Genomic DNA, 22,848 nt, shown 5'->3' with positions numbered 1-22,848 from the left:
AGACACCGTGGAGAAGTAAAACTTACAAATATAATGTTAGAGTTTTTAAGATTACAAATGAATTACGGGTCTATGTCACATTTCTTATATCCTTTTATATTCTTAACCTTATATTTTTTTACTTTTAAAATATTTGCATTCTAAAAGTATCTCTGAGGATTTTTTTTAAAGATTTTATGTATTTATTCATGAGAGAGACAGAGAGAGAGAGGCCGAAACACAAGCAGAGGGAGAAGCAGGCACCATGCAGGGAGCCCGACGTGGGACTCGATCCCAGGTCTCCAGGATCACGCTCTGGGCTGAAGGTGGCGATAAACCGCTGAGCCACCCAGGCTGCCTTATCTGTGAGGTTTTAAAGACTTAATATATGAAGCATTTAAAACTATGCCAAATAGACATCTAAAAACATATAGGAAGCTTTTTAATAAACATCAGGGCAGAAGGAATTACAGCTCCCAATTCAACACACAACTCATAGCAGCAAAGAAGTCAAGGCAATTCGCAGACTCCTAAAGGAATATCTAATAAAATCCAAAAAGTATATTAAAAAGGTTTTCATTATCATCAACTAATAAGGAAACATCTGCTGAATTAGGCCTGGGAAACCCCATCATCCCCCCCCAGCGCCCGATCCTCACCCCGGCTGCTGAGAACAGACCACGCTGCGCGTGGACCATCCAGATGGGAACACAGAGTTTCGAGTCATCAAGTTTCACCGATTCTACAGAAAATAACCCTCACACTCTGCACCTGTGGATCCTTTCACCCTTTACTGTTCCGTTTTGCTTTGTAGGACGAGGTACGTACGCATTTTAACTGTTTGAAGGTTACAAACTTGTGACGTTTCATTAACTTCATTGTACAATTAAAGGGCACCTTTTTAACCAAAAGGGAAAGGGGAAAATACGCAATTTAAAGACTTTTAATCCTACAAGCCCAGTGATGATATCTAGTTGGCAAAAATGGGGAAAAATTCACTTAAACACTAAATAAACCCTAGAAGTCAGCTTTCCAAGCAAGAACCTACAGAGCTGTTTGGCAGGGCTGGGTTTTCTTTAACGAGACGCCCATAGAGCCTCCCTCAAGGCCCAAGGCACCCGGCTGGCTCCTGCCCCCCTGCAGGGCTGTGCTCTTCCCACGCAGAACCGACCCCCGGCAAGGGCCTCGCTGCTGCCCAGGAAAGAGCCCATCATGGGAACGAGGTGAAAAGTAGGAGATTAGGACACCGGGAGCGGGCTGGTCTCCTACAGGATCTAGTGCCGGGACACCTGGGCCCTCGCTGCCCTGACCCTGACCGGCACCTGTGACCCCAGTAAACGGTCGGGAGGAAACCCAGGTCTCCCGTCACCGTGCCCGACCCCAGGCGGGAGGGCCCGCGGCTGGGGGATGCCGGGAGGGGTAGGTTCAGGGCCGGGCATGGGGCTGGGACAACACGGGGCTGGGACGGCACAGCAACCACCCCCGGTCCCTTCTCCTGGGGGGCGGGGGGGTAGGGAATGTGAAATCAGAAAGTTCCAGCCAACAGAGGTCTGAATGTCAGTTTTCTTCAAACTTCTACGGACATAGTTTCCCTTCGCGGCTCCTGGAGGACTGAAGCCATGCACAGGGCAGCGTCCTCCCCAGGCCCCTGGCACCCGGGCCCCCGGCTGGCAGGACTGAGCCAGACGCACACTTCTTTGCTGGGAAGACACCAGGGCAGGAGCCACCGGTCCGAGGTCTGTGCTGCACGCAGCCACCGGGGGAGCCGCACCCTGGCCTCACCCCTGGGCCAGGGTGAACGACCGGGAGCAGGCCTCCCAGGGACTGCACCCAACGGCCAGACTCCTGCCATAAAACAGTTCAGGAGGTCCCCGGGGTGGCCCAAGGACCTGCCCACACCTGTTCAAAGGTTCAAGGGCAAGGGCAGCTCCGACCGAACTGGCTTCCGACAGGTGCAGGAAGGACCCTGGGCCGCCGGAGGCCAGGTGAAAGTGCCTTCGTGGAGGAGCCTGGCCACAGCCAGGCCGCCCGAGGGCGGAGGGGCAGCAGGAACCCCCGGGCACCTTCCTCCAGACAGGAGACAAGGAAACCTGCTTCCACTGGAGTAAAACTCTGATTTGTCTGTAACGACCGACTATCGTGCTTTATGCTTCCAACATTTTCAGTACCATTTCAAAGGCTTTAAGGCCCTAAATCAGAATTTTCTTTCTACTGGGACACAGAAGTACTTTGGTTAAAGATACATATGGAAATGTGCCAAGAGAAAAGGGGCAATAACACCCTCGGCACGAACGCCCTCCGCCCCGGGACCGCCAACAGCGGCTCTCAGGTCGTTTACAGGAGGGGACGGCGATGTGCATCGCGTCTGCAAGGACAGGTCTTCCCAGGAATGGCGTGGGCTGGGCAGAGGCCTGGGCTGCGAAGGGGCAACCAGCACTTGCAGGGGCTCCAGCCTTACTCGTCTCAGCCAACGAGCACATGGATTAGAGACCCCGGCACGGTGCAGTCCTGGAGGGTGAGCAAGCCCCGGGCACTGCAGGCCGCGGCCTCCAGGGAGAGGGGCCAGGGCAGGCCTGGAGGGGGCGGGTGGGCCTCCCTGGGACGCTTCGGCAGCCTCTCCGACTGGGAAAGGACAGACGTCGGGGCCACTCACCACCCTTTTCCATTTTACAGACTTAGAAATATTTACATACCAAGTGCACTAGTGTGATGCCTCAGGTGTCAGGACCCCACGGACCCTGCACGTCACCCCCCACAGCTGGGTCCTGGCTCACGAGTGGACGGCGGCCGCCTCACCCAAAATGCGGCCCCGAGCTGCAGGAGGGCTGCAGACTCTCCGCCCGCACTCGGCACCGACAGCAACACGTGCACTCTCCTCCTGACCCAGAAAACGTGAAGCGGAACATGTAAACACGCGTCTCCTAGCACAGGGAGCGAGCGGCGGGCTCTGTGACCTCAGCCACAGAAGGGCTCTTCTTGGGCCCTGCTGCTGTGCAGGCCGCGGCGAGGCGGGAGGCCCACGTGCTCGCCGAGGCACACACGCCCCGGGGACCGGGGACATGCCGGCCGAGCGACAGCGGCCTCCAGGTCCCGGAGGACAGCAGCACGCAAGCGGACCCCGGGACCGCTGCCGTTGGGGAGGTGCACGAGCACCTCCGCACAGGCCCGATGCGGGCGACACGGAAGCGGCTGCCACCACTCCCCGGCCGCCCCCGCCTGCGGGAGGGCTCGAGGAGCAGGCGGGTTCAAAAGCCCGTGGCACCTCACCCGAGCCTGCGCTCCCCTGGGGACGTTCTCACGGGACGCACATGGACAGACGCGGGCACGCGCAGCTCGGGCAGGGCTCGCCCGCCCATCTGTGAGTCCTCCCCACCTGGGGGTAAACTACGTGGGAGCCCGCTAGCCACCTCTTCAGAAATCTGTTTCTGTGAGCCCATTTGCCCCTTAAACGGGCACCAGCCCCCTCAGGAGCCACAGAAATCGCCAGCGTGCAACAAGAGCCTTTGTCCCGTCAAGGCATCTGGCCCCCAGGCCAACGTCATAGGACGGTGTCCTCTGCTGCCCCTGGAGCCGCTGTGACAGCCCGAGGCGCTCCGCAGAGCTCAGGGCGGCGGCATGCCCCGGAGTACCCCAGGGCCCACACCCCAGGGCCGGGAGATGGCTCCGCGGCCTCCAATCTGACCTCGGACTTGCCAAGTCAGTTCTTTCCAGCTGCTTTCCGGCCTCAGGAGGGAGGCCCTGCGGGCAAAGCATTCCTGCGGGGAATCGAAACTACGCCCAGAGCAGAAAGAGCGGTCCTGGGTGGGCGAGAACCCCATCACAGGGCCCATCCACACGCACTTGCCCACCTTTGGGCCACACGTTCCTTACATAAACTTGCAAGTATTTCCAGCACTTTGAGGACTGTCTCTGGGACACCGTCCCCAGTCTTCCCAGTGGTGGCCTCCGGGAGACAAACTCACCTGGTTTCGCCACCACTCATCTGCCTTGGATTCTGTGGGTAGTGAGTGGCCAAACCTGCAGCTTGGGGTCCCTGGAGCCAGGTGTCCCTGCACCCCGGGGTCCCGGCTACAGCAACATGCGATTCCTCATTTGTAGAACTACTGAGCTGTGTGCCGCCACAGGCTCACAGGGCCCAAGGACACACGGGCCAGCGTGGGGCGTCACTGGTGCCGCAGAGGTCAGCCAAGAGCCCGTGGAAGGAGGATTACAATTTTCCACACAATCAACAAGACCGGTGAGGGTTAAGCAAGTGGAAGTTTGTTCACAGGTGCTTGCTCCAAAGACGCCCTTTCCAAAGGTTATCAAGGATCCAGGCAGTCAGGATCCCCCCACACACGCCGTATGGGGGCTAGGGGCCAAAACGAAGACTGAAGGAGGAGGGAGACGTGAGCACGCGAGGCAGAGAGAACCTCAGGAGAACTTACAACAAAGTCCCAAATGAAAATTCAACCCGGGCCTCTGGTCACCTCGCAGACCCGGTCAGCCCAAATTACAAGCAACAGCATTCGCACTTTCATCTGAGCCTACAGGTGATCTCCTGGAAACACCCCACTAGGAAGATAAATCGAAAGAGAACAAAAATCAATTCACGATGCAGCATAATGACTCAGCCAGACTAACCAAATTAATATAATCTACTGAAAGTCAAATCATATGTTTAAGATTAGGTTATTGTGCAGCTCAGGGGCAACTTTAGATTTAAGATACTTAAAGTGGAAAACGATCATGCTTCCCCTCAATTCTGATCACCAGAGCCCCAGCGAGACCGAGATGGAGTGGCTTTCATCGCTTACAGGACAGATGCGATCATAAACGTGCACAAGTGACCCGAAGACAGGATGGGTCTCTGTGTTTTCTGCTTGCACTAGTCATGGGGCTTCCAGGAGCAGTGGAGCAGTCACAGGACGAGTCCACGGTCGACACATGGTATGTAAACCCGTCTTTATTCTGGGATTTATTTAACAAGTCTTCGAGGGTCCCTGCTACGGGAGCATTTATCTTCATTTACGAAGAGCCACGGGCTTTCTGGCTGAGGAAACAGGAGGTCGTACCGTCCACAGTATTTGCACGGCCCGTGTTCTAGCAAAAGGCCCACACGCCTGCAGCATCGCCATCACCAACACACGGATTCAAAATTCTGATGCAAACAGGAATAACCAGGCAACGGGGGGAGCAACAACTAGCGAGAGGTTCTAGAGAATCTGAGACGACATCGCGGGACGGCCAGTGTCGCACGAAGACCTCACCCGTCTCAGTCATCCCTGCCAACGTTGGCCTGGATTAAGACTTTATTTACACACAAAGGAAGCTGTAAGATTTGTTCTGATTTCACTTATAGGTGGGACGTAAGAAAAAAACAAAAAACAAAACAAAACAAAAATACCCCAGATGAACAAATACCCAGAGCACACTGGTTGTCTTCAGAGGGAGGGGGCCCGGGGAGGGCAGGTGAAGAGATGGAGACGTACAGGCGTCCAAACAAGTGACAGGGCTGAGAGGAGCGGCACAAAACACAGCCGGGACCACTGCGGGGACTCTGGAGACAGACGGTGACGACCGTGATGACGGAGAGCGTGCCGTGACGCGTGCGGTTGGCAGACCACTGCGTACACCTGAAACTAATATAAACCTTGTACGTCAACCACGCTTCACTTTGGGAAAAAAAAAAAAAGATCTGCCCTAACACGCTTCTCTAATCACTAGATTGTCTTCACGATCATGAGTAACCACTAAATAGCTTCCTCTCAAGGATCTGAAACTAAAAATAGGATGACAAAAGAAAGCCACATCCTGACAACTTTATTAAGCAGATTATAGTTATGAAAATAAAGGATGTTAGAGGCTAGATTCCTAAAATACCCTTCGAAGAACTCTGTACCAGTAACAGCTGGTCGTTGTTACATCAGGTGGAAAAAATGGGATACATGGAAGTAGGTTTAAAAAAAAAAATTCACATTCACCATGAAAGTTGGCATCTTTTTTAACATCCTACTTCCTACTTTGGACTTGATCAACCTACTTCGAGAGGGTCGGCCTCAAGTGGGGAGGCAGGAAGGTGCGCGGCAGGCGGCCGAGCCGCGGTGGAAGAGCGCCCAGGGCAAAGCAGGTGCGGCCTGGCAGCAGGCACGTGGCCTAGGCACGCTCTCCCAGCAGGTTTTCCTCTTGCAGGGACACCTGTACCTTGGGTCCCACGTGCTCAAAAAGTAATAGCGCACAGCGAGCAGAGGGCTGCCGAGAAACACACAGAAGCATCCTCCACGACAGAGACCATCCGCGTTAAAAAAAAAAAAAAAGTCTATTTGCAACATCTGACTTAAGAGTCCAACTTGCGCCGTCCATTCCCACTGACGAGACGGCAGCTCCCGGGAACCAGAGAGAAGCGGGTCCGAGCTGCGGGCCTCCCCCCACCCCCCGGGAGCTGGGGAGCGGGACATGCGCCGCACTCCGTGGGTCCGGGCACCACCGCCTCCCGCACGCGGGGGCTGCGCAAACCTGGCCACCGGCACCCCGCTTCCAGCCCGGAGCCAGGCCACCTTTCCCTGGACAGACGCTGCAGACACGACCCCCGGCACCTCACTTACAGGCTTTTCCCCAGAAACACAAGAATTAACAAGCATTGTCTCTCGACCGAAACGATCAGGATTTCTGATAAAACCATCCTGCCCAGCCTCCTGACTCTAAAGGGCGCTGCGCACGGGCGTCGGCCCCGAGGGGCTCCGTTTTCTGTTTGTCTTCCACGAGAAACGGGTCTCAAACACGCAGATGAAGAGCCGAGTAAGAGACACCCAGGCGCCCGCCCCAGGGGACAAATTAGATTTTTTTTAATTTTTTTATTTATTTATGATAGTCACAGAGAGACAGAGAGGCAGAGACATAGGCAGAGGGAGAAGCAGACTCCATGCACCGGGAGCCCGACGTGGGATTCGATCCCGGGTCTCCAGGATTGTGCCCTGGGCCAAAGGCAGGCGCTAAACCGCTGCGCCACCAGGGATCCCCAAATTAGATTTTAAATGTGACGTTCCCGGACGGCACAGGCCTCAGCCCCGTCACAACCACGGGGAAGGGACTGGGAGCAGCGGTGCCGCTGGAGCTGGGATGGCCCACGCATCCCCCGAGCCCATGCTCCCACCGACCCCGGGGCCCACGACACCCAAGCTCCACCCCACGGCGCCCACGCTGCCCCCCAGACCCCACAGCCCGTCGTGTCCGAAGGAGCCTGAGCGTAGGCTGGCCCCCAAGCCGTCCAAAGGCAGCCTCGCTGGCTGGGAGGTTAAGAACGGTCAGGAAACCGAGGCTCTAACGAGAGTGGGGAGTTTCTAACCGTTTGAAATCCAGTGTCCTCATCTGTTCAAAAGGGAGGAGGTCATTTCCTCAGAAAACCTTTTTAAAAGACTGAAAAAGACCAACATGAAAGCGACAAGGGCACGGGCGGGTGTGCGGCGGGCTCGCAGCTCTGCGCCCCGACGCCGCCAGCCCACGGGGCCCGCCACCCCCCCACCCCCCGACTCGCGCAGGCCGAGTGGCCCTGTGACTCACCCGCCCTCCACCCGGGGCACGTTTCACCCAGAACCCGACGTGTGCCAACCAGGAGCCCGAGTCATCAAGGAAACAAAATTAAGGCGACTTCCTGCCTGTGTCCAGGGCCAGATCTCCCCGAGAAGAGGGAAGAAATTCTAGGAGAACAGCACTAAGTCCCTCGCTAGCGGGACGGCGGAGTCGCTTATCCCGTCTCCGGGCGGGGAAAGAAAAGCAAACTCTGCTTCCTTCTCCTACGAAGTGAGAAGCCACCGAAGCCTGGGCACCGCGATCGGCAGCCAGCAACCGGCAGCGCAGCCTTCACGGCCGCCAGGGTCGCGGGAAGGTGGCTGTCGCGCGGGCGAAGCGCAATGTGAGCCAGGCCACCCTCACAGCGGGTCTCCCCGCGACGGGACGGCGACGCGTGGTCGCACGTTAGCAACGAGGTTGCACCCCGGCGAGGGGATAGGCTCTTCCTGGGCTTTAAGCGTGTAGGTTGAACGACCCCGGATAATCCCATCCGGCCGTGGCCCACATTGCTCCTTAGAGGCCACCATCCACTATGAAGCCCACCGGCTCTGACGCCCGCTCTGTTGGCAGAAGGAAGTGAGAACGGGACATGCCAAGCCTGATCGTCCTCACCCAAGAACCCAGTGGTCCGTGCCCGGTTCCCACGTCAGGTTACTTTCAAGTAGTTATTACACGTGATTGAAGCCGTAGCCTCTCCAACACCATTAAGTCCACAGGGTGCGGGTTGGGGCAGGGGTACCCCAACACCCTACTGCCCGTGTTTGTCTTACTAGACGCTTCGAGCGGCGCTTGCATGGGGCACGCAGCTAGGCCCCCAACTCTTGGTTTTGAGGCTCAGGTCACGACCCTGGGGTCATGAGATCGAGCCCCATGTCGGGCTCCCACTCAGCACTGAGCTTACTTGAGATTCTCCCTCCATCGACCTCCCACTCGTGCTTGTGTGCGATCTTGCTCGCTCTAAAATAAGCGAATCTTTTAAAAATAATACAATAAAAAATAAAAGCAGCCTATGAAAGTTGACAAGGAAAAGCTGGCATGCACGATCACAAACCCAAACAGCGCTCAACCCAGGTGACTGGCCGGGCGAACGTGGAGGACACGCCCCAGGACGTCCGCGATGTCGCCGTGCAGGACAACGCCCTAGGGTGCTCAGCAGGCAGGGCCCGGGGCCCTCGGCACAGCTCTGAGTCCTCCGAGTGGCCTGGCCTCTCAGACCCCCCCTGGGCTCCCGGGATCCCACCTGCAGGTCTTGTCAGGTGACGTCCATGTGCACATATCAGCGGAAGGGGCATGGTGACGGGGTTCAGCCCAGCATCTCTGCACACACTGAAGGAGGAACACGTGCGGCAGAAGAAAGTTGTCCCGTGTCACAGCCAGGGGAGTCCTGGGCCTCAGGGGGCATCCAGCCCGCTCCCCCAGGTAGCTTCAGGAGTGGCTCCAGCTGGAAGCCCAACGCGGCCCAGAGACACGCCAGGACTGTGAGGTACATACAGTGTGTGCCCCAGGTACACCTGGGCCAGAGCCTAAGACGTGCTGGCCAGGTACACCTGAGCCAGAACCTAACCAGGATGTGCCACCCAGGTACAGCTAGAGCAGAGCCTAACTAGGATGTGCTGCCCAGGTACACCTGGGCCAGAGCCTAACTAGAACATGCCACCCAGGTACACCTGGAGTGGAGCCTAACTGGGACGTGCTACCCAGGTACACCTGGGCCAGAGCCTAACTAGGATGTGCTGCCCAGGTACACCTGGGCCAGAGCCTAAATAGGACGTGCTGCCTAGGTACACCTGGAGCAGAGCCTAACTAGGACGTGCTGCCCAGGTACACCTGGGCCAGAGCCTAACTATGATGTGCTGCCCAGGTACACCTGGAGCGGAGCCTAACTAGGACGTGCTTCTCCTACCTGGATAAAGTCAGCAGCAGGGGAGGCCAGGGATAGAAGCACCAGGAGCTCTGTCCCAGTGGACACACCTGGGAGAGAAAGAGTGGACCTGGGTATTTACCAGGCAGACGTCATGGCATGACGTCACCGACCCTCAATGCTACAGGGTGGGTTAGCAGCTCCACCTGACAGCTGAGGAACAGGCCGGGGGGCACTGGCTCGTTCCCCCGACGATGCCGTGAGCGTGGAGCAGGGCCCCACACACTCACCAGCTGCACAGCACTCGGGAGGAGGTCTTCTCAATGGACAGACTCCTGTGTTCAGTCCAGAGAACCTCAAGATCCTCCCACAAATCCCTGCAAATAGGATTCAGAAAAACATCCAAAGAGATTCGGGAAGCACAGAAGAAGGTCATCCACAAGTTAAAAATGGAAGTTTGTGCTTTACGTTCCCGCTGCACTAAACTCCCACCCCCTGAGGGCTGCCGGCCACCCGTCCTTTCTGAAGCACTCGGCCAGCGAGAGTATTTCATCTCCTCTCCTCCGACGACAGCAGCTTTGCACCTGCTCTTCAACACATGTGACGTCCTATCGAGGATGTCGGCCGCGCCTGTCGGCACACGGAATACCCCGGCCTGGCTGAGCGCGCTGTCTGCAGCCCAAGCCTAGGCTCCGCGTGTACTCGTCTCTTCACAAAGACCGCTCGAGCTCCCCGCGAGGTTAAGTAAGAACACGGTTTACGTTTCCGTCTTCATTTCAGGTAAAATGGCCTACGAAGCGTATTTTTCCCCAAGACGCACCTCTTGATACTTCCTCAGAAAGACCGTCAGGGTGGACCGGGCCAAATTCATCTTTACAGGGAGGGGGCTTCGGCTCGGCGAGAAAGGAGAACGGGGAGTAACGCAAGGGTTCAGAGTAGACGCTCATGTGATGTCCTGAGGCGACGTCAAGGAGTGTGGCTCTGTGTCAGAGCAGGGCACACCGGCCCCGCCTGGCCGGGCCACGCAAGTGTGCACTCAGGGAACTCTGGCACATGTGCCCCCTGCCCCCCAGGCTGTCTGTTCGCTGAGCTCCTGACACAGGCCCGGCTACGCTCGCAAGACACTTGGTCAGAACACGAGGAGAATCATCCTGTGATTCTGGAACCAAGTTTCCCTCCGCACCCGACAAGTGCCCAGAAGAGAAGCCAGACCCATGAACGCCGCCACCACCTCCACCGCAACCCAGCCCCGAGCCGGCTGCAGCTGAAGCAGCCCCCACGGAAGGCTGATGTGTTTACACAGCCTTTGTAAGTCATTTTTAAGTTATTCAATTTATTATTAAATTATTAAATGACCTAACCAGATAATTCAGTAAAAAAAGAAATTAGTTCATAATTGTGAATAAAAATTAAAATGTAATGAATCCCATCCCCGGTGCTGGTAGACTGGTGTGGATCTGGCCCATGGGCTCCAACCATTTCATTAGGACACAGAAACAGATTTCCATCCCAATCAGCAAACACAGGATTTAAAACCAGCAGCCCAGAAGAAAGACACATTCCTAACCCAGCATCAACCACAGAATCCCTTCATTTCTCATTATCTTGGATAGTGTGGTCTTCTTTTTTTTTCCTCCTGATTTTTAATACCCACTGTACAAAGCCCTTTAGTAAAGAACGGTCTCGATTTGGGATGCGCACGGCACGGAGAGCCCGTTTCACCCGCCCAGGAGGTCCAGGCCCAAAGCTAAACAGCAGCTTCCCTCCCGGAAAGGGACTGCTCCGACTGCTCGCTGTAATTTTAATTTTTGCAACACAGTATCTTAGCATTTTCCCACTTTATTTGTCTCAGGCTTGTTAAAACAAATAACCCCAACCGGGTCCCAAAGAAGGAAGCGCGGAATACGTGTGTTTGGAGAGCCCGGGCACGCGCTCCGCGGCGTGTCGACTCCGGTATCCCGGCCCACGCCAGCTGGGATTCCCGGTCGGCGTCTCCTCTCTGGGAGCGCTATTTATTATCATCACCAACAAATGGATGCAATTAGTTCTTTGGAGATGTGACACGTTTCTGACCCTCTTAGCAGAAAAGAACGGAGCGTTGGTAACAATAGTTCACCTCCGAATGGTGTGCAAACACACACACAATCACACACAATCACGAAAAAGGAACTGAAGTGGCAACTTCCAGAGTAGAAGAGAAAGAGGAGCTGCAACGTGAGAGGGGTGCCAGCTGATAACGGGCGGCCGGAAACCTATCACATCACCCCAGACGCCTTACAGCAGATAAAACGTCCGCTACTCCCAGGATCAGCAGTGATATGCAAAACTACGTCAAAGAACCGTGACCAAGAACTTGATTTTTTTTTTTTTAAGATTTTGTTTATTTATTCATGAAAGACACACAGAGAGAGAGGCAGAGACAGGCCGAGGGAGAAGCAGGCTCCATGTGGCGAGCCCGATGCGGGACTCAATTCCGGGACCCTGGCGTCCCGCCCAGAGCTGAAGGCAGGTGCTCCATCCCTGAGCCCCCCGGGCGCCCCAAGAACTTGATTTCTTTTTCAGGGCACTTGAACAATTATGACAAGAACTGGAAGTGATCTTGAATAACATGCCTCGGCTCTGAACTGGTGAGTCAGTCTATATATATATACATCCCCGTGACATCAAGACGAAGATTATCCAATACATTCTCGTTACAATTCAGAAGAATGCTACAACTCATCCCATAAATCACTGCTTTAAAAAATAATAAAATAAAATAAACCAGCTCTAAAAAAAGAGTCAACCCATTTGCAAAAGGCTGGGATGAGGAAGGCAGAGTGACTCATAACATCCAACAGCTTGTAGCCTCCAAACCATAACAAGCGTATAAAGCCAGTGGGCCCCGCATAAAACAAAATAGAGTCATTGTTAGCGCTTTGACCTCTGAGGCTCAGATCTGAGCATAACCAGGGCGTCAAATATCCTCCGAGCCCTTGGAACAATTTTACAGATCTGTGCCTTTCGTGTGTGTGTGTGCGTGTGTGTGTGTGTTTACTCGCCCAGCTTCCCGGCTAAATTTGACATCTATATTTATTCATCGGGAAAAGAACATTCGCGTTTAACTATTTTCCTAACTCCGAAGAACTCTTATCATTCGAGTCCACACATTTCCAATCCCACGCCCACCGATGCTGCCATTTTGTAAATACTTTTTCTTTAAACACAGGTAACAATATTTTCCATCTGCCATGCCAGGGACTCCACCCCCTTCACCCCAATTCTTCCTGCTATTGGACAACTGTGAGGTAGATAGAACATTTTGTGGCCAGTCCTGAGGTCTATTCCAGCTGGGGGGCAGGGGGTGCCTGTGGCCCTCAGCTCGCCCCCTCCACCTGCTGGCCCTGTCCCTTCCTCCTCTACAATTATGACAACTGATCAGTGGACGTCTGCAGGAAACCGGGGGGGGGGGGGGTTGTTTTGTTTTTTGGTTTTCTTTGGCACATTTGTTGTCCAGAGTCAACTATGTCCTTTCAGTGAGGATGATGTTCACAAGGTCTGGGTGGCGGGAGACTTTGGAAGGCGGTCCTGCGGGGTCCGCAGGGTCAGAGCCGCGAGATCTGCAGTTACGGGGCCCCCAGGACACGGGGCCAGGACTCGAGGGCCAGAGCTAAGCGTACCTGTCACCTTGGGCCCAACAGTCCTGAAAATCTACAAGCATCTCGGGGCCCACGCCTCTCACTTCGCGCTCTTTGGTGCCGGGAATGTGAGTGCAAACTGCGAGAATGCAATTAAAAACAAAACAAAACACCCTTGACCGACACAAAGAACCACAAAGAATGGGGCATAGGTGAGCTTGCGCCCCCCGCGTCCCGCAGTGGGGCTCGCTCACCACGGAAGTGCTCCTCCCACTGCGCTGGACACTCCCGACGCGACTGTGGCTGAACCAATCTGGAATGTTAATCAGTGAAGCAGGACAAGGACTGAATCACCCCCGGAAGCAAAAGTCAGGGGACAGCGGACGCACCAACAAAACCCCGCGACGTGAAACACGGCATCTGTTTCTTAAAGGCCTCTCCTCCACAGACACCAAGCAATCCTCGCAGGCCATATCCCGGCGGTTTCTCCAAGATCCACGAAAATAAGAATCCAGCCGCTCCCGCAGGAGAGAAGCGCGGTGTCCGCACAGCCCACAAAACAACCCACAGCCAACGCAGAGACTTCCTGCTACCTTTCAATCAACAACTGAAATTTTTTTCCGAAGACCCAAGTCTCTTCTACGTTTTGTTTCTTCTTTTTTCGACTGCTTCTATTTAAAGCTCTTCCTTAAGTATTTGACTTAAAAATATATTTTTAGATATTTACTTACGCGTTAATGAAATTAATTATTTGGCGGCCCTCTTTTTTTTAAAGATTTTATTTATTTATTCATGAGAGACACAGAGAGAGGCAGAGACACGGGCAGAGGGAGAAACAGGCTCCACGCAGGGAGCCCGACGTAGGACTCGATCATGGATCCCGGGGTCACGCCCTGGGCTAAAGATGGCACGAAACCGCTGAGCCCCCCAGGCTGCCCTTGGCGGCCCTCTTAAAGCCAAAAAGGAAAGCACCCAATTCCAACAGGCCACCACGTCGGAAAGGAAGAAGAAACCACGGGGGTTGGGGGGGAAGGAGACCCAGCCACTGACCGGGCCATGAGCCCACTCCCCGCACCCCGCACATACGCGGCTCAGGCACGTCCAGACCCAGGGCCGGGGGCCGCCTGCCACCTCGCCCCGCACGACGCGTGCAACTTCGGGGACCTGCCGCTCCCGGGGAGGGAGGCCCCCCGTGCTCACGGGGGCGCAAAAGGAAAAGGAGGCCGAGTTCTGCAGCCGGAGTCCGTCGGCAGCCCTCACCCAGTGACCCAGGAAGGCGACAGCACCGCGGCCTCCGACACGATGCAGGGCAGCGCACCGGCCGACCGGGCAGGTGTGCAGGCCCGGGGACTGGCTGCCGTGCTCTGTCAACTGACATCACGTGTGCTTCACACACAACTGCTTTCCCCCTGCTCTGAAGCAACGAGGCCCCGGGAGTCCCACGCTTCCACGATGGTTGCTGATGCTGTCGTTCGGGACGAAGACTCAAGGGTTCTCTCAGGACCGCGGCTAAAACGGGATAAACGCTGATTTAACTTTTTCACGTTGCGAGTGGACACGCCCAGGGATTTTTAAGTTCCACAATGTGAAAACAGAGATTTCTGGTCCTTCCAATCTTTGGCTCCTCTGAACACTGGAAAACAAGGTGATCCATGCAACTGAAGCACGAAAGGTGTTCTGTGTGGTTACGGGACCTGGAGTCCCAGATGAACCTAAAGAACGCTCCGTCCCTCATCCATCACTCGGCAGCGACAGAGCAGGTCCGAGATGACACAGCTACTGCGCGGCCTGAGGGGAGGGGGGCTGACAGGCCAACGTGCTGACCGTCCGACTGCTCCGTTCTTCAGTGTTCAGCCTGGGTCTAGCGCGGTTTGCAGGAAAGGAGAAAAGACCACGAATCTCCCGCGGGCCAAGACATCAACGAGAAACCCGCTAAGCCCTTTCTAAAAGGCCTGTCAGACACGAGGTGTTCACGGAGACTCGGACTGTGTGAACCTGGGCCGAACGTGGCTCTCCACCCTCTGGGCGGTGGGGACGTAGCACTCATTCCTCCTCCAAGAGGGATGGCCGGGGGCAGGCCAGTGTCATCCAACAGGGAAGTGCGCCCCAAGTCTACAGCCACGAGCAATGCTCCCCGTGCAGCCAGCGGCGGCGGCCCACACGTCCTGCATGGTCCCAGGCTCCAGGAGCGGCTGTGAGCTGCATCCAGGCCAGTCCCATAGGGCTCTGACGGCTTCCCACTTTGGTGACACAGCTGGGGTGTCGACACTTGCTGTTGGTGTAAGGCGGACACAGCAGCCGCGTTGAGGGAAAGCATGAACGCTGGGTTGCCACAAGGAACACAGGACACAATGTGCGACGAAGACCAGGAGGGCCTCAGGGTGAGGGTTCCTCCTAAAATCACAGCGCTTGGGCACATATTTTCCACTGGAGAGTCCGTCCCTCCAAACGACGTGTCCATGCTGCACCCTTCACCTGCCAGCTTAAATCTAAGCATCGATCCCAGCTGCCGGGCCCATGTGCCCCCTGCCTTCAGGTCCTCCGAGGTACCAGCAGAGCCTTCGTTGCCTTCCACCAGCCGGAATAGTGTCTGCTAAGCACACAGAGTCCAGGAAACAGCTTCCTCTCCTCCCACGGGACTGCCTCCCATTACAGAACATCACAATACCCTGCAGCACCCCAAATTCAAAACAGAAAGACAGAAAGATGCTCCCTCCCTGTAGACCTGAAAGGCCGGTAGCCCCGGGCCACAGCCCCAGGAGCATCCTTCCTGGGCCTGAGCGTGTTGGAAGGGGAAGCACCGAGTCCCATCAGCTCCTCCCTGCTGATGAAAATTGGCACGAGCGAGTGTACTTTCTGGCTCCCCGCCCTCCGGGAACCGTTACACACGCGCGCGCACACACACACACACACACACAAAAGTTCACCAGGCTGCACCGCTCCGACCACGCAACCCGCCTGGGCCCGCAGGCCAGGGCGCCGGGGCACCAGGCCACAGTCGGAACCGGAGCGGCTGCTGCTTCCAGGGACCCCGACCCGACCTCCAAGGAGTGACAGTCGGGCGCGTGACCCGGCTCAGGAGCGCGGGCGCCCGCAGGACCCGCGCCCGGACCCCGCGGCCGCCGCACCATCGCGCAGGGTCGCCGCGGGGAGGCCCCGGCTCGCGGCCGCACAACAAAGGCGGCGGGTGGCGGGGTCGCGGGGTCGGGGGGGGCACAGCCCGGGCCGCCCCCACCCCCCCGCGACCCCGCGACCCCGCGACCCGAGTCCGCGCGAGCACAGGCCGCCGGCAGCTCGGCGCTCAGGCCGCGGACGGGCCCGGGCGGCGGGGAGCGCACGGACGCGCACCAAGGACACGGCGGCTGCAGGCGGCCCCCCGCCCCCGCCCTGCGCCCCCGCCCCCCCGCCCTGCACCCCCCCGGGCCGCCGCAGCGCCCCGACCCGCCGGCTGCCGCAGCTCGGGGAGGGCCCGGCCTCGGCCGCGGGCGGGAACAGGGCCGCGCGCCCCCCCCGCGCCCCCTGCCCGGCCGCGGCGCCCTCGCCCCCGCCCCCCCCGCCGCCCTCCCCGCCCCCTCCCCCCGCTAACCCCCGCCCCCCCCCCCCCCCCCCCGCGCCAGCGCGGCCGGCCGGGCGCGGGGCCTGTTACCTTCCGACAGCTCCAGCTCCAGCTCGGCCAGCCGCGCCCGCACCTCCAGGGGCAGGGCCATGCCCTCCAGCCCGCGGTCCGCCATGCTCGCCGCGCCCGCCCGGCCGCTCCCTTTGTTCCAGGCCGCGGTCTGGCCGCTCCTCGCGCCCCGCGGACCCGCACCGAGCGCGGCAGGCCGGGCGCGGCGCAGCGAGCGCTCCTCCCCCGGCGCCGCCCCCGCGCGGCCCCGACGCCCGGCCTCGCGCCCGCGCCCCCGCCGCCCCCGCGCGCCCCCGCCCCGCCCGCCTGCCCCGCCCCAAGCTCCGCCGGCCGCGCTGACCGCGGGGGCGCGCGGGGGGAGGGAGGGGGAGGGAGGGGGGAGGGAGGGGGGACGCGAGGGGGCGCTCGGGGCGGGGGCGGGGGGAATGGGGGGGCGCTCCGGGAGGGCCGGCGGGGGGCTGAGGATGCGGAGGGGGGCGCTCCGGGCGGGGCGGGGGGGCTAGGGATTTGGGGGCGCCGGGAGCGGGGGCGGGGGGAGGCCGGGGACTGGGGGGAAGGGAGGGGCTCGCTCCGGGAGGGGTGCGGGGGGTGGGGGGCGGCGCTGAGGATGAAGCAGGGGCGCCGGGAGGGGGCGCCGGGGCGGAGGGATGGGAGGGGCGCTGGGGGGGGGGCGCTGAGGACGGAGCAGGGGCGCGCGGGGCGGGGATGGGAGGGGCGCCGGGAGCGGGGGCGCTGCGGGCGGGGGGGGGGGGGGCCAGGACGCCCCGGTGGGCGCGCGCGGGGGTGGGGATGGGAACTGGGGACTGCGGAGCGGGACGCGCGGGGGCGGGGACGCGATCGCGGAGGGGGGGGGGGGTCGGCCGGGAGCGCGCCGGGAGGGCGGCGGGGGCGCGGGCGGGGCGCGGGCACGCGCGGCGGAGGTGGGGGCGCGGCGGGCGGGCGCAGCGCGCGCTCCGGGGACGCGCTCGGGGACGCGCTCGGGGACGCGGGGCGCGCGCCCCGGCCCGGCCCAGCCCAGCCTCCGCCTCCAACCGGCTTAAAGCAAAAATACCTGCTAGAGCCGGGCCTGCCGTGCAGACTTACACGGAGGTCTTCTGCGCCCGGAGGGCGGGATGTTTTCCGTGAATACGTGGGGGGAAGGGCGGGTGGCAGCGTGGCCGTGGGCAGGGGAGTCGGGAAGTCCCTAATCTGGCTCTAGAACGGGCCAGCCTGTGCCCTTGGGCTAATCCGCGCCCCACCCGGGCTGTTTCTCGGCCTGGGAAAGGAGAAGAAGTGGACCCACCTAATCCCCGCCTCCCCAAGCAGCCTCAGGGCTGTGGCCCGATGACACAGGGCCAGGGGACCTGACACAGGGCCAGGGGACCCCGCGTCCCCAGACCGGGGGCTGCCGCGTCTCCCAAGGCCCTGGCGGCGAGGGTCTTGGGACATGGCTGGAGGCCCTTTTCCTTCCAGTCCCTCGGGCCTGCCCCTTGGAGGGTCACCTCTGTGCCCTAACTACCAAATCTGGGCCTCTGTCCTGATGGTTTGTCCCCCTGGCCCACTGAAGACCCTTGCTGGGATGTACTCCCCCCCCCCCACCATCCCGAACTCCACAAACCCAAAGTAGGCCAGCTCCTTCGGATTTCTAACTATTTCTACCATTTCCTTAATTATTCGGGCTGGAAACTCCTGCAGACTCTCTTCCCGGGGCTGCACACACACTCTGCTCCTCCGTCCTCCCAAGGCCGTGGCAGGAGGCCTGGATCATTCCAGGTCATCCCTGTGACCCCTCCTAGCGCTGCCCTGGAGCGTTCCCACCTGGTTCTCCTTGACCATGTCCTTGACCGCGTCCTTGACCAAGGGAGGGGCTGGCCCTGGCTCCCAGTTCCCAGCTCAAACACAGGCCATGGCACGTACCGCAGCGCCTGCTGAATACACGCGCAGCCTGGCCAGAGACCCGAGGCCCTCCCCACCTGACTCCAGCCTGCAGACCCCACACACCACCCCATGCTCTGGTTCCCAGGCCCGGGTGCTCGTCTTCGGCACCTTTGCCCTTTGTTTTCCTTGGCACTGGTCTTCACCGTGTGCCTGCACCCCTGCTTTGCCCACACTCTCCGCCTCCATCCCTAACTCCAGAGTCTCTCCCTCCCTAGCTCTCTAGCTCTCCTCCCCCTCCTCACTGTCCTTATCATATTTGACCTTTTGTTCATCTTCCACGTTAGCGTAAAGCTTCTCAAGACGGAGCTTTCCTCGTCTGTGTACTTCCCCTTGAAGTGACAGTGGTGACAACTGAGAGAGGTGCTGGCATCTGTCACACAGCCCTGTCTTCTTGGTGGGGAGTTGTGAGGGGAGACGGGCACGTCCACGCCGAGCTTCAGAGGAGTGAACCCCAAGCTCCTCAGCCTCATGTTCCGTGGGCATGAGTGCCGGGGACGCTGGGAGCCACGCTGGATGCCCCATTGCTGTGTCCTCTTCATGACAAACAGACCACCGAGCCATGGCGAGCCCTGAGGCAGCCTGTCATGCTGCGGGCGGACGGCTTCGTAGAAATCAGGGGCAGCGGAACCAGGCCTCACAGCCCGTGTCTGGAGCAGAGCCTGGGCTCCCTCGTAGCAAAGTGGGACGGCACGTTCCAAACGGTGAGTGGCATCAAGTGCCCGCAGGGCAGGACGATGTCACAATGAAATATTCCCTTTCCGATACAGGGTTGGGTATGGGACCTTTGTGGGTGACACCGTAACAGTCTGGTGCCAGAGAAGACCATGATTTTGCAGTAAACACACCGGTGCTGTTCTCAGATCCCCGGTCGAGGCTCTTGGTTTCAGCAGCTCCCCGCAGACACGCACACGGCGCGGGGGATGGCGCGCGGCCCCCCGCAGCCTGACAGACCTCTGTGTCTGGAGATCTGCCCGTCCTCCCAACTCGGTGCGGCCGCGGCTCCACGGCCCGCGTCGCCGTGCAGTGCCTCGGGTAGCCGCCTGCACCTCCCCGCCGTCCCCTGAGCGCGCCCGTTACCGATCCCCCTCGGCTCTGCCCGCTGCCCGCCTCGGGCCTCGGCACACCCGCACCCCACGCCCCCTCCTCAGCGGGGCTACCAGGCAGCCCCCCGAACAGCTCGTAGTGCCTGGCTCCGCGATGGGCAGCGGCTCTGTGCCTTGAGCCCAAGAGCTCCTTGGTCTGACATTGAGGCTCCCCGGGTCTGGCACCGTTTCCTCCCCCACCTGCTGCTCGCCTCCCACCCAGCACCTGCCCGCACCTGCGGAGCACCTACCTTGCTGCCCCTCGTCCTGCTGTCCCCTAACCCTTACCCCGCCCGTGTCCCTGCCAGTCACACTCGCTCTCGTCCGCTCCAACGCCGCTTCTTCCGTGAAGCTTCCTTCCTAACCCCGCTGGGAAGACTCGCCACCTCTTGAATTGCACTCCGCTGTTCCCACCTGTTCCTCCGGGTTTACCTAGGACTCCCCGGGCGCCGACTAAGGCCCGTTTCTCAGCGTGCCCCCGGGCCTTGCGGCGTGGAGGGACCGTTTCCCCGCACCCACGCTCCAGGCCTGCAGCCTCAGGGGACGGGGAGCGTGTGAACACCCCGTTAGACGTGCGTGAGTGTCTTCGCAGAACGGCCTGGTTCGAACCTGTGTGGGGCGGATGTAACAACACCCCACAGAGGTTTATTACAAGGAATCGGATAAACGCTAAGGGCTGTTGGCTTCAAACGTCGGCCCAAAGCCCTGAACGTTGTTGTGTCGTCGGAGTTATTTTTAGGAAGCCACCGGAGAACCCCAAGGCCGCCACCTGAGTGGTAGGACGCCAATAGCACTATTAACACACTGGCGTGGCCTAATTTATCAAATAAGCCAGTCTGTCTAACAAAACATAGAGGGTCCACGACCCAGCACACAACCATCGGGCGTGAGCGGGCGTGTGGGCTTGGCCAAGCCGAAGGCAGCCTGGCCTGGGCCAGAGGACGGGACAAAGGGCGGACACGCGGCCAGAGCTCTCCCCACCGCTGTCCGGCCCGGGGACGTGTCCTGGGGACCTGGGCGGGCCCGGAGGGGCGGCCGCGTCACGCTAGTCGGCTAATCATCGAGCCGGCTGGGGTCCCCGAGCCTCCGCTCCGTCTTGCGCCACTGCCTGCGATGGGCCGTCAGGCACCGCCCCATGGCTGCCCGGGACGGCGCGCCTGGTGTGCCCCCGTTCCACGCCACTCCTGGCCAGTTTGGGAGAGACCTGGGCGGCTCGGGCATGCCCCATGAGGATGGCACAGGGCGCTGAAGGGAGCCCGTGGGGCCACGTGCGCGTGGCAGGGCAGGCGGCCGGCCGTGGGGGGGCGGCCCAGGGCTCCCGGCTTGCCTCACATGAGCATCTGTGCCAGTCGTACCCTCGCGGCTGAAGCCGTCCTGCAGAGGAACGCTGATTACCTCGCTCCTTATCGATCCATACGGGGTTTGGCCGTCGCGCTTTCTCCAGGAATCAACCTGGCGAATCCTCACCCGCCCCAGGTCATGGGGGGGCCCGGTGGTTGCATACTCCAGTGGGTTTCCTGGGGGCGCCTGAATCACAAACCCTGAGAAGTGGGGGGATCGAACCAGCCTTCGAGGCTCAAGCTCAGCTACACAACTGTGTGTGGGCCTCGGTCTCATCCGGGGCTAACCGTGCTGTCGGTATTCAGCTCGGGTGCAAGGAGTTGGGTTTCAAGACAGCAAAAGAGCGAAGAATCTATCACGGGAAGTTTGGGTTTCATCGGGCAGTACTTAGAAAGCCGCTGGAACCCCGAATGAGAAGACTCCGTGCGCGCAGGGCATCGCTAACACTTGGAGACTGTTTTCTTACATTGTTCCAGAACCAACTAACCTGAGTGCGACTGTGTTGAGGGAACCGTGCGGGCGCTTGCAGCCCGCCGTGTGCTGTCCTCCTCGGCAAGCAAAGAATCACCCCCCCATTGACCTGACTGGGAGCGGGCGGACGGGCAAGGAAGAAAGAAGTCATCGCAAAAAATCCCACAGCACAATGACTTTGGTTCCCCGCGGCACTGCCAGCCCTGCGGAGGACTCGACTGTGAGTCAAAGACGCCAAGATGGAAAAACAAGTGTGTGAAATTCATCTTGGACAAATAGCCGGAACGTTTTCTTGTATACGTTACTGCAGATCAATACGCAATTATCAATGAGGTGATTATTTCTGATCACGTTACTGATTCGTTGATCACTTGTACGGTGCTGCTGTGGTCGCACAAAACAACAAATTATCCAAAAATTAATCCTGTTTGGTCTTAGATTGCATCATATTTTTATAGCATATTTCCTCTGCCAATTATAATTGACTAATGCCTGGCTTAATTAAGCTAATGTCAAGATTAATTGTCATTCCCAGAACTCGTATCAATTAATCGCTGAGACAAGTGACACATGGGCTTTTTTTTTATTCAAGATTTTACAAAGTGTTCTCAGATATAAGGGAGGTTTTCTTTTTTTCTTTTTTTCTTTTTTTTTTCTTTTGAGTGTTTAAAACATAAGCATTTGAAGGAGATGAGAGGAGAGTGGTTGGAGACTAAAATCCTGCCATCGAAAATCCACAGTGGGAGACAGCCTCGTAGATGAAGACGTTAATTTTCACCCGATTGCTTCGAAATGGAAGATATCCATGTGTACCAAGTGCAGTGCTCCTGAAGGGCTTCGGCCAGGCCGCTAATGCTCTGCCACCGAGTCCCGAGGGCCGTCTAAACACTCAGTGTGTAAAACCCAGAATCGTGTTTTTGTGAAGATCATCAAAAGGGGTGTTTTCACTGAGCCTGCAGCAGCTCACACACACTCAATGAGGATAAACAAAAATAAAGACCATGATTCCCGGAGCTCCTGGGGGACTCAGTTGCTTGTGCACACCCCTAGGCACATGCACCACCAGCACACGTGCCCCCGGCACACACACCCCGGCACACGCACCTGGGTACATGCACCCCCGGCACGCGCACCCCCTGCACACGCACCCTGGGGACACACACCCCTGGCACACGCACCCCCGGCACACACAGCCTCAGCACACGCACCCCCGGCACACACAGCCTGGGCACACGCATACAGTGAGACAGAAGGGTGCTAGAGCAGAAGGGACTGAGTGAAGAAACAGAAATGCAGGCACCCAGAGCTCCAAACCAGTGATTTTAAAACACATGACAAATCTGATAAAAATCTTAAAAACAGGGAAGCAAAATGATAATTTGGAATGTTGCTGTGGAGAGTAGCTGA

At 58.7% G+C, this 22,848-nt stretch overlaps 1 protein-coding gene across 5 annotated transcripts in view; it reads right to left on the bottom strand.

The window, feature by feature from the left end:
• Positions 1 to 16,825, bottom strand: part of DIP2C (disco interacting protein 2 homolog C) — a 251,485-nt gene extending 234,660 nt beyond the window's left edge. For 2 of the 5 annotated variants that reach the window (XR_012031074.1, XM_072825987.1), the window contains exon 1: positions 16,652 to 16,825. Coding sequence is in view for 4 of the 5 variants with exons in the window: in XM_072825987.1 (XP_072682088.1) it covers positions 16,652 to 16,736 (85 nt within the window). In the remaining variant the exon portion in view is untranslated. The remainder of the gene's footprint in view (positions 1 to 16,651) is intronic. The other 3 variants (XM_072825983.1, XM_072825984.1, XM_072825985.1) reach the window with 2 other exon arrangements.
• Between the last annotated feature and the right edge of the window lie 6,023 nt (positions 16,826 to 22,848).

The sequence above is a fragment of the Canis lupus genome, chromosome 5, assembly GCF_048164855.1.
Source record: "Canis lupus baileyi chromosome 5, mCanLup2.hap1, whole genome shotgun sequence".
In the NCBI taxonomy this organism is placed as follows: Eukaryota; Metazoa; Chordata; class Mammalia; order Carnivora; family Canidae; genus Canis; species Canis lupus.
This window is presented reverse-complemented; position numbering and strand designations above follow the sequence as displayed.